This window comes from Solanum tuberosum, unplaced genomic scaffold (assembly GCF_000226075.1).
Source record: "Solanum tuberosum cultivar DM 1-3 516 R44 unplaced genomic scaffold, SolTub_3.0 scf00649, whole genome shotgun sequence".
NCBI lineage: Eukaryota > Viridiplantae > Streptophyta > Magnoliopsida > Solanales > Solanaceae > Solanum > Solanum tuberosum.
In genome coordinates, this window is record NW_006239561.1 from 77482 (window position 1) to 89671 (window position 12190).

Below are 12190 nucleotides of genomic sequence, written 5' to 3' on the forward strand. Positions count from 1 at the left end.
TACCAAATTATCTCAAGCGACCTTTTATCTCTATGGCCAACTCCAAATTCCCATGCATGTAACCATAAATATTCTTATATCGTCACATTTCTTCTTGTTCTTCGATTTCTGTTACGTCCACCCCTCCTCTCTTTGACATGGAAGGGCGGACCCCACTCACCGGGAACGGAAAAAAAAGCATTAACAAACTTTCTTCGGCAACATCCCTCCGTTTAGCTTCCCATTCTGACCGAACATCAGATACTTTCGTTGTTCAAATCCCTAAAGATCAAGTTTATCGTGTGCCACCACCCGAAAATGCAAAAATCGTGGAAAATCGTACCCCTAAGGATAATGTACAAAGCAAGAGAAAAATTGGACGACGTTGTTGTTGGACCTTATTGGGGATATTAATATTCGGTATCGTTATAGGTATTACCATCGCGATTATTCACATGTTGTATATACCTAAATGTCCTAAATTTTCCGTTGTTAATGTCCATTTCAAGAATGTCACGGACCCTAATAATCGCGATCAAGGACAAAAAAATCAACATCCAAAATTCGAATTTGATTTGAAAGTCAATAATGTAAATGAAAGAATGGATGTTTCATTTGGTGATGGAAAGACAAATTTTGTTTACAAGAAACATGATATAGGACAAGGGAAATATCCATCAAATTCACAAAGAGGTTTGGGTACAAATAATATTCATCTTAATCTTGATGTTGGTTCAAATGGGAAATTGCCTAGTGATTTGTTGAAGACAATTGAAGATGAGAACAAGAAAATAGTAATAATGTCATTGATGATTCATGTGCCAATGGAAATTAAAAGTTGGATTAAAAATTTGAAGAAAAATTTGACAATTACTTGTGATTTTGATGTGGAAAATTTGACAAAGAAATCCAAGATTATGCCTAATGAGTGTATAACGGATTTCTAATTTGGGTGTTATGTCTTGTTGGCTAGAAATATGTTTTTGGCATATCTATCGATCAAACCAGAGGTTGGGCTCTTGTCGACATACATAAAAAGTGTAAAATGTATCTCACTTGATTTCTAGATTTACTAGATAATGTTAATTGCTTTTGAAGCATAGTATTTTTCTTCGTCAAAGAATTGATCATTTGACAATAGGGTCGCGGAGTTAGGGGCACAAGGAGGTTCATCTGATGAAACTCCTTTCATTGTATATAAGGTTAAACTTATATTTTATGTATATATATATAATGGATATTAAGCTTTGTGCTTACTTCTTTATATTTTTTGAATTTCGAGAGATTGTGCATATGCTTTCCTTCATTGCATTAATTGTTTAATTTCTTGTAGCAAAAGAATGAGATTTCTCTATAAATCAATATTTTGAATGGTTTTTGGACATGTATCTAATAAAGTTTGAGAAAATTACTTAAATACACAAATTATTTTACTATATTTTTTAAAATTTCCTACCATTTGAAAAAATTACAAAAATCCTTACTCTCTCCTATTCTCCGATACATTATCTGGTAAATGCCCAAATTAATAGTAGATGAAAATAGAAGAAAATTCAGCTCTTTCTTGAGCTGTTATCCAGTTATTGTGGCTACCATTAAAAAAAAATTCAAATAAATATTTTTTTATAAAGTAAGCAATAAATATATTATTTCATTAACTAAAATAATTTATAGAATAAATGAGATTAGACAACCAATTCATTGACAACCATCCATTGACCTTGGTGGCCATAATTGGAATAAACCCTCTTTTGACGGCTACATATACAACATTTCTAAAGGGTCCATAGGTTAAATGTGTGAGCTTCTTACACATGTTATATTATTCCCAAATCATCGATCTGATACAAAATTTCATTATTCGAATCATTTTTTAGAGAAATACAAGACATTTTTACTCTCTTTTTTCTCCACTTAATATTTGATACTCATATTAGGATCTGACTAAAATTAAAATCGTATATTACACATAGGATACATTTTTTGGGAGCAATGCTTCAACATAATATTTTTCATTCTCAAGACCTCTAATTACTTTGTTGCTCCAAAATATGAGTCACTAAAATAATTTGATATATTTAATATTTTCTTAAAGTTTGTATCAAGTTAAATACGCTTGTATAAAACTAGGAATGGATTGAAAAAGATATAAATTCACCCGTGAACTTATATTGAAAAGTCAGTTACACGTTTAAACTATCACAACGACCTATTGCACATCTATACTACTAAAAAGTGAATTTATTTACTACCTGCGATATATAGTACCACTCTCACAATGAAAAGTGTATCTCACTTGCGCCACATTAATGTCATCTCACTGCCACATCATATTCCTGTCATTCAATTGTTTCTTATTCCATGAACACCACCCTGAAACAACTAACATTGCCATCATATTAATATCAAATCTATATATTTCACCATAAAAATCTTCTTTTTTTTCTAGTGCAACAAGACAATATGAAATAACTCAGCAAGAATTCTTTGAAACAAACCGTTCACCATCATAGAATTAAAAAAAATATCTTCCCAACAAATCTAAAACAAAGCAAAAATGGAAAAGAAAATAAAAACAAAACAAACAAAGTTTTCTCTTCAGGATCTATCCACAAAGGTGAAATTACAACTTTCAAAATTGTCACTACTTAAAAATTCTTAAGTTGCAGCCTTCTTTTTAAGCTTTGCAAGCTCCTGTCCCACCACATCAACCACAAATTTCACCATCTACTAATATATAAAAATCACGCTATCACTTTCTTTTCCACAAAAATTATAAAGATCCACCACAAAATTTAATATTACCTACATATCTGTCATTATATTTTTCAAAATCAATCATCAATTTTATCAACCACCAACAAAATCGAAGAGTTAAATCGGATATTATGAAAATGGTGAAATCAAATCATCATTAAAATAGAATATAATTAGACATGGGGGTGGGGGATAGGGGATTCAGGTGGATGGAAATCAGATTTGGAAAATAATGGGAAAAAAATAAAGAAGAAGAAGAATAAGGCAGGGATGCTGTGATGAAGAAGAAGAGTAGGGAAGTGTGGGGTATGGGTAGAAAGAAAATTTTGATTTTTTTTTTTTAATTATTTATTTAACGCACTTTTCTTTTTTTCTTTTTTTGCCAGGTCAGTTATAGGGGTAAAAAAATTTCATTTTTGAATAATAAAGGTCTGTAATAGATCGCTATAGTAGTTTAAGCGTGTAACTGACTTTTCGAAATAAATTTAGGAGTGAATTTATGTCTTTTCTCAAGGTAAAAAGATTGGAATAAATGCTTGCATACATAAACACAAACACATAGGTAGCATAAGAATTAATACTCATTCATTGAATGCTTGAAAATTCCTTGTCATTAAAGTCAAATATCTACCACTCTTTTTCTAAGGATCTAGGGCACTTGAAGCATTTAATTTCCAATTGATTCACTTTAGACTTCAACTTTTTTTATTTAATCTTTTGTATAGCCAACTAGCTATAGTTCTAACTACCAAACTACCTAAATTTCCTCAAAAGAGAGTTCAAAGTGGGATCTAATGAGCGTAAAGTCGTTGCGGAGCCAGAATTTTTAATAACGGGGTTCAAAAATCTAAAGAAATAGGCACATGAAATAGCCGAAGAGGGTTCAACATCTACTATATATACTTAAAAAATTATTTTAACCATGTATAAATAATATAATTTTCCTCCAAAGACTTCTAGGCGGATAAACTTTCAAAGAAGGGTGCATAAACTCATATTGATATGGAAAAGGAAAGTGAAGAACATACTCCATAACGCATAATGCAAGTTTTAGAAGATGTGTGCTTTTAAATTTGACGATAAAAGTAGTCCATAAGAAAAATCCTAAGGTCTAACCAAAACGAAAAATAATATACATGTCATGAACTTCGATCGTGACGTTGAGGCTTGCATATAAACATCACGAAACAACTATGAGAGACAGAAGTTTATACTTCATTGGCTAACATCTTGTTTGGGGAAATATCTAATAATATTCCATTATTGTACTACAAGTTATGCTTGTTATTCTAATACTAATTAAGAATTTGATAACATAAAGTTTAAGAATCAAATCAAAGATTTATTAGCTTTCTAATATCACATTAAACTTCACTTTTTGGACGTAAAAGTAAAGATCAACTTAAACAGAAAAAAGAAGAAGCTAGTTAACATAAAGTTGGTTTATTCTTAATTTTACCCTTTTTTGTTTTAGCTAATCACACTACAGTAAAAAAGAAGAAGAAGATATTTAGTAGTAATAATTTTTTCTTTAACGATATTTATATAAAGTATTGGTTATAACTACTTTTATTATATTAATATTATTACTAAATATAATGTAGCAATAATTATATTATTGTTGTAAATAATTTCATACAAAATCCTTTGTTATTAATTGCTTAAAGCTACTACTTTTAAGATAACTAAATTGAGTACGTCCTTGTCTCAGTCTTCTTGGTTAAAAAAGAACTTTCAAAATAAATCCTAGTTAAAGGGTAATTATTATGGTTTTAAACTTTTAATTTGTTTGTCTAGTTTTAATTTAACACGAAACTTTAAAAACCTAAAATAAATAACTTGATTTTAAACTAAAGATACGTAGAACGTTCAACTTATCAAGAAAAATTGCAAAAAGATATTGAAATATGCCAACATTTTTTTATCGAGCTATTTTTTATTAAAAAGACAAATATATCACCGAACTTTCGTAAATGGTATCTAAATACCCTCCGTTAAACTTTTAGAACTCTGATGTCCCTACCATCTAATTTTGGAGCGTGTATACCCTTTGGACTAACGGAGAGACACGTGTCACGATCTTGACAACCTATCCAAAATTTATTTAATTTTTATTTGCAATTAAAAAAATTGACCCAGAGAATTAAAAACCCACCCAAATAATTTAAGACCCGCTCCGAAATTATAACCAAGTTATCAAGAGACGGAGAACTAATCCTAAAGTAAACTTCAAAGTTTTCTAACCATGTTAGCATTAAGTTCCTTGGAAATGGAAATTCATGCAGGAAAGCTCAAGTAATTCTTGAATCGCCAATCAAACTAGGAACCTTCGCTTTGGTACTAATATCAGTACTAAGACTTTCATTATTTTTTCCTGATATTGGCATGTCAACAACTGCAATTCTTGATTCTTGTTCAGTTTCTATTCAATTGACGCACATGATGTTCTTGTCTTGAAAAGTGCAGGAAGTGTTCCAGAAAGTCATTTCAGTATGTGATGTTTTCCCTAAGGCTGTTTAATGTATTGTTGATTTTCGATTTTCACAGATCTATTTTCTTGGCTTTCAGTCCTATAATCTTCATTTTTCAAAGTTTCAGTCATCTAAAAAAGTTTTTGAGTTTTGCGATTATAAATCCATTCAAAGGTCACTGATTCGATTTGTCGGAACTGTTGGAGTAGCAGTGAGGGAGAGATGGGTGAGTGGTGGTCAGGTTTCATGGTGGATGAAGGGTCGCTATCTCAGTGATTTCGCTAGAGCAAGGGAGGTTGGGTTCGATAGCAATTAGAGGTGGTTTTGTATGTGGAGCTTCGCCGAAGAAGATGGAGTTGCGGCAGTTGCTTGAACTAGAGAAGAAAGGAAATATGGAATTTATTTGGGTGGGTTTTTAATTATCTGAGTCCATTGTTTAATTGGAAATAAAAATTAAATAAATTTTTGATAGGTTGTTAAGATCGTGACACGTGTCCCTCCGTTAGTCCAAAGGGTATATACACTCCAAAAATTAGACGGTAGGGGCATCAGAGTTCTAAAAGTATAATGAAGGGTATTTAGATACCATTTACGAAAGTTCGGGGATATATTTGTCCTGTCTCCCTTTTTAAAATTATAGTATTTCTATTTTGCATATATACCATTTATACTAACAAACACATACACGTGTCATAATCTTATTCACCAACCCAATATTTATTAAATATCGGATCGACGGATAAGATTGCACCACGTGTCCCTATTTAGTCTTCCGTTAGAGTGAAGGGCATATATGCTCTAGTTTTTGGACGGTAGGGGCATCAATGTCTCAAAAGTATGTCAGAGGGTATCTGCATATCATTTACGAAAGAAGAAAAAAAAAAGAGTAGTTTCATTATTTTAATTTGTACGAAAATAAAGAGGTTTGGATGCAAAGTATAAAATATTTTTTAAAGAATGGAATAGAATGCAAATCACAAAAGAGGACATGTGTTAGGCGTACAAAATGCGCGCAACTTGACATTCAAAAATTAATTCATTTTTTATGACAAATTTTGCTAAGTGATTTATAAGAAAAAAGTCATATATTGAATGATTTGTCGATACAAAACTAAATTAAGTGACTGTTACATAATTTTCCATCATGATTTTTAAGAAATTTACTTTCAATTTAACTAAGTTTTGAAGCTAATTGAAATTTACTTAACTAAATATTTTAAAAATTAAAACTAAAATATTCAAAAACTATATAAAAAATATCATGAATTGTCATTCTTCTCGTACATATAAAAAAAAAAAAAAATTAAAATATTGATCAATAATTTAGGACAAAGAAAGTATAATTCTGTTGAATATTCCAACCAATTATTTTTTGGGGAAGGGAAGCTTGACAATCACAATTTCAAGTAGCTTTTTTTTTTTTTTTCTTCTTTTTAATTTTCCTTCTTCATATATTTAATATAATTTTTGCATATATTCCTTTCCATTAAATAAATGATTCATAACAACGAATAAAAAATTACGAGAGCCATGAGAGCAAAATGTGACGCAATATAAGTAGCTATTTACTTATATGTTAAGAAGTAAACAATATAATGTGAATAATTTTAAAAACTACCTATTATTATATTATTATAATATAAGTTTGAACTTAAATATGCAAACATTGGAAAGAACTTTTATAAGTTATATGAACTATAATTTTGCAATGTAAGTTAGGTAATTGTATTTTTTTTTTTTAAATAATTCTTTTATTAATATATACTTAGTTAAGATTTAATTTGTTTTTTATTACTCACTATGTCCCAAATTATATAATGTCGTTTAAATTTCGAAAGTTAATTTTTTAATTTTAATTACTAATTCAGATATAAAATCTTTAAATTTTTTGAAATAAAATTTATATATATGAAAACGGCTTGCAAGATACTATAAGTCACAATCATTTATAATTTAAATATTTAAAATACATAATCATGATTAAAAATACATATGTCTAACTTTCCAAATTTGAAAAGTGTTACAAAAATTAGGAGGAAGAAAATACTTTTTGCCTTTAAGAAACAATAAAACTAATAATTTTATCACGAATGTTATTTATAAAATAAAAAAATAATTCAAAGAGAGATATATATTGAGGAATTTTTCAAAAAAGTTGGTTATTCTTTTCAATAAAACATAAAGATAGTTGCAAAGCAATATGTGAAAAATTCCAGACATGATGACTGGATATTGTTATTACAAGAATCTCATACTTTGTTGGTGGTGTCTGTGGGGAATTATGGAACTTTTAATTTGAGAATTTTATAAGACTATTTTATAAATAATTGTTAGATTGATTAACTTTTATGTTGGAACTTTTAATTTGTCTGTTATACGAATGTTTTCAGTATGGAGTTGTTTTTATTAGTGAACGTATGCTTTTATATTTTAATATGTAATTTTTCCGTATGAATTCATATTGGTTGAATCTCTTTGTTAGTACTAAATACTATGTAAAAACTGTATCTGACTTTTAAGGTGTAGGAAAATCAATTCTCACCGCTATCATTATAATAGAATTTCCACCTATTTTGGAAATGACTGTTTCTTTTTTAGTGAAATAAACTCAAAGTTTATCTGGTACATGTTGTTGATGGAAGGTGACATGTATTCCATATAATTAATTGTGGTGCGCGAAAGTTGACCCCAGACACCACGATCATAAAATATAAAAAAAAACTCAAAGTTTATACTACTAAAAATAAAATAAAAATTACCTGTTTAATTACTGATGTCCAGTAAAATAAATTAAGTAATTACTGATGTGGTATGACACCACGTCAGACAAAGATTCAATATTTTCCGACGTGGCATAAGAGCCCACTCCAAAATATTCCCTCAAATTTATAGCAATATAATTTTTAGTAATTTATCTTAGATCATAAATTGTATTATTTATTTTTAAATTATGTGTCCCTATCATGTTCAATCTTTTCTTTTATCTTGAGAAATACGATTGGGGAGCTAATTCAAATTTCTTTGATAAAATTCATATAACTAATATCTACATTATTAATATATATATTACTAACAGTGGCGGATCCAGGATTTACAGTCCGTGGGTGTCAAATAGACTTATCGATTAAATTAATTTTATATTTGATTAAATTATCCGTCTTTTCGATATAAATTAATTTTAGTTCTCTAATTTTTCTTAAAAGAACGTGTGCAGCAATTTCCTTTTTCTTAAAAAACGTCTTTCTCAAAAATATAGGTACAAATGGGATTCGAACCCGCAACATCAGCCTTCTAAAGTTGCCCTCCTACAGTGGCACCACAAGCCAATTTTGTTCTGTGGGTGGCACGCTTTATATAAATATAAATATTATATATATATATACCTATGTATATATAGAGTTTCCGTCGAAGTTCGGGGGTGGCGTGGCACCCCCACACCCCTTAATAGATCCGCCCCTGATTACTAATATTTGCATAATTCTAATCGATCCCTCAATGTCCAGTAACAATTATAAAATAACTAAAAACCACCCCAAATCTCTCTCACACACTCTCTTTCTCTCACCTCTTTGCTATTCTTGATCAAGAATCACAATTGCTCTGTAGTTCCACTCATCTTTGGTTCAACAAATTTAGGTAAACAAATGAATCTTTTCTTTGTTCTACGTAATTGATTTTTGTGATTTATTTTATATTTTTTTCTAGAAAAATTGATTCTTTTTAATTGCTTTTTTTTTTCGTTATTGAATGTGTAGGTAGTTACAATAATGACTAAACAGAATTTGTCTAATGCTAAATCATGTGTCAACCCCACCATGTTCATGGTGGAGAAGCCACCTCCATCACCACCGCCGCCACGGGGAAGTTACATCAATAATATTTCAAGAAAAACACTTGTCAAAATAAATGGTGATCCAAGAATAATGACATCTTGGGTTGATTCAATGAGAGCCTCTTCTCCTACTCATCACATGTCCACAAATCTCTACGAAGACAAGACTTCTTGGATGGTGAAGAATCATATTATCTATCGTTATCGTGATTTCTGAAAATAATTTTCAAATTATTCATCATTTTATAAGTTCAAAACAATCTGTCCTATTTTACCCTTAGTATCACAATTATGAGGTGATGTTATGAGTTAAAAGGAATGTCTCTTCTAATTAATATTTCTAAGGGCATGTAAAAGAAAAAGTTGGCAGATAATTTAAGACGGAGGGAGTTATATGTTCAAAACACATTAATAGCGTGTAAATTAGAGACGAAGCTAGAGTTTAATTTAGCTTGAGTTTGGCAGAATTATTCAGTTATTCACAGAATATTTATAAATAATTCACCCATAATTCAGTAAGTTATCATTTCTAAAATTTAAAACCTGTAAACTCAAAATTTTGTATTTGTCACTCTGATAAATAAAAAACTAATTATGGCATTTTAAATCCTCAAAGAAAATTATGACTACTACATGTATTTTTATATTATTATTATTTTACATTATGTTGTTTTATTGCCCAATGATGTAATAGATGTGGACATTTTGAGATCATCAAGATTAAAAAAAGAAATTAAATTATTTTGTGTTAAAAATGAAACAGGTGCATCATCCATCAGCAGTTGACATGTTTGAAGATATAATAAGTGTTTCTAAAGGGAAGAAAATTGTAATGTTTTTAGACTATGATGGTACCCTTTCTCCCATTGTTGATGACCCTGATCAAGCTTTCATGTCTGATGATGTAAGTATGTTTAATATTTTTCCAAAATTGACTTGTCGAAAATATTTTTGATAAATTTTTTCCGTTGAAAATTCCTTAATAACGAGTCAATTCCCAATGGGACGATATCCATCGAAAATTAGGAGTGCTAGCTCCTTGTGTTTTAACTGACTTGATTGTGTAAATATTATTTTCAGTATATGAGAAAGTGTGTGATATCTTATCTGCAAGTTTAAATAGTTAGAAAGAATATATCTTAATTTACTTAATTATGTATTTCAACACGATTTTTCATATGCCAGTCTTTTTCTTTTTTACCATAACCTAAGCATATTAAATTCCTTTATTTGATAATGGATAGCGATAAGACTCGAACTTATGCCTTTTTTCTGTTATGATATCGATCATTTTAAAGTGTGTGAATCAGATGCGTATCCAGGAATTCGTCAAGATGGGTGCACGAATACGAAAAAATGCATCTTAAATATAAATTTGATAAGTTTGACTTTTAGGTTCTTAATATGAACCATTAAATTTTAAAAATTATAGGTCCAAAATATATAATACTATTAGTTTTAAATTTTAATATACACATTTGATTTAATTATATAAAAATCATATAGTGCAAAGTTTTTTAGGAACTTCCAATGTAAGGCACTTGAAAATTTTGAAAGATTAAAGGAAAAAAAACAAAAGAAAAATTAGTTGAAACGTCAAAAGTATAATTGATAACCACTTGGGGAGGTGTTACTCAAAAGGACAAGATAGATATAAGACTTAAATTTTTATCCTTACTTAGAGAGGTGCACTCAATCATTATTGTATTATTATATGATACTTTAAACGTGGATTCACACATCTATATTTAAATATTTTTTAAAAATATAACACTATTATATATGATCTAGAGAAGGGAGCATGGGTTCACGTGAACCCACGGCACCCCCTCTAAATACGCCCCTGGTGTGAATGTGACCATTTTATTTAAAAATTTAAATCATTAGTGATCAAATTTTTATTTATTCAATTATATTTTCAACATAATGTGCACATGACATGCGACTTAAAATCTTCATTCTCTTCAAGTACTTTTATTACTACTACTAGAAATATAAGGAATTAGCGATATATAAAATTTCGTAGTTAAATAATAAAATTTCCGTGCTAATACGTTAAGCTATAGATTAGCGACGGATTATGTGAAAATCCAATAAACAAGAGCGATTTAATGATGAATTTACTAGAGATTATCAATAAATTCTATAGCTAATTTCATATTTTCTAACGGGTGTTTATTCCATTCTCAGATGAGAGGAACAGTGAGAAAACTTGCTAGATATTTCCCTACTGCTATAGTTAGTGGGAGATGCAGAGACAAGGTATACATTTTTTTATTTTTTTAGGGTTTATATAGTTGTTGTTTTTTTTATTATTATTTATTTATTTATATATTTTTGAGTTTTGAATAATTATAGGTATACAATTTTGTACAATTAGCAGAGCTGTACTATGCTGGAAGCCATGGGATGGATATAAAAGGACCATCAAAAGGTTCTAAAAATAGTAAGAAAGTGAGTAATCTTAATTACTTAATTTTTTTTTCTCACCGATTCAATCAAAATATCTATAAAAATAACAATAAAACATTTTTCAGTCGGAAATTTCAATGGAAAAATAGTAAGAGGATTGGTCACCATTCACATAAGCCTAATAAATTTTATCATGCTTACATACATAAATATTTGACAATAAATTTGCCTATATTATAACATTAAATTTAAATCGTTGTAAGAATTTATAAATTTCAAATTTTAATCTGACTATTGGTGTGTTCTTAATCAGCGGTAGCATGTTACCTATCTTATTTTTTTGGGTTTATAATTCTCTACACTATTACTTATTGTTATTTTTAGGTATATATCCTGATAGTATAAATTATTTTTTATACTATCAAAATTAATGTATAAAAATTAAACTCTACTTAATATATATTTTTTTTTTCATGTTTGAAATTCAGGGAACTCAAGCTGTTCTTTTCCAACCAGCAAGTAAATTTCTTCCAATGATTATTGAGGTCAATCTAGCTCCATCAAAGATTTAACGTTTGATCATATTTCATTGTAAAATTTGAAAAAATAGTAATTTACTTTAAAGTGAAAAATAATATTTTAAAATTAGGAGTTCAACTTCCGAAAAAAGTAAAAAAAGTCATGGTCAAACGTCTAGTGCTGAACCCCCCCCCCCCCAAAAAAAAAAAAAAAAAAAAAA

The 12190-nt window shown here is 29.1% G+C and overlaps 2 protein-coding genes across 3 annotated transcripts in view; both read left to right on the top strand.

Annotated features, from left to right (window-relative positions):
- The first annotated feature begins 16 nt into the window (after nucleotides 1-16).
- Nucleotides 17-1193, top strand: LOC102592562 (uncharacterized). The gene has a single exon (XM_006366473.2). The coding sequence runs from the start codon at nucleotides 138-140 to the stop codon at nucleotides 924-926; it is 789 nt and encodes a 262-aa protein (XP_006366535.1). The 5' UTR covers nucleotides 17-137; the 3' UTR covers nucleotides 927-1193.
- Nucleotides 1194-8710: 7517 nt separating this feature from the next.
- The window catches only part of LOC102592898 (probable trehalose-phosphate phosphatase H), a 7252-nt gene continuing 3772 nt past the window's right edge, over nucleotides 8711-12190 (top strand). Inside the window, exons 1-6 of one of the 2 annotated variants that reach the window (XM_006366474.2) lie at nucleotides 8711-8843; nucleotides 8963-9217; nucleotides 9803-9943; nucleotides 11230-11301; nucleotides 11398-11493; nucleotides 11940-11996. In XM_006366474.2, coding sequence (XP_006366536.1) covers nucleotides 8975-9217; nucleotides 9803-9943; nucleotides 11230-11301; nucleotides 11398-11493; nucleotides 11940-11996 — 609 coding nt within the window. In that variant the 5' untranslated portion in view covers nucleotides 8711-8843; nucleotides 8963-8974. The remainder of the gene's footprint in view (nucleotides 8844-8962; nucleotides 9218-9802; nucleotides 9944-11229; nucleotides 11302-11397; nucleotides 11494-11939; nucleotides 11997-12190) is intronic. The other variant, XM_015304906.1, reaches the window with a different exon arrangement.

What these genes read in the sequence shown, in the direction of transcription:
- LOC102592562 (XM_006366473.2), top strand. Translation starts at nt 138, where the DNA reads ATGGAAGGGCGGACCCCACTCACCGGGAACGGAAAAAAAAGCATTAAC.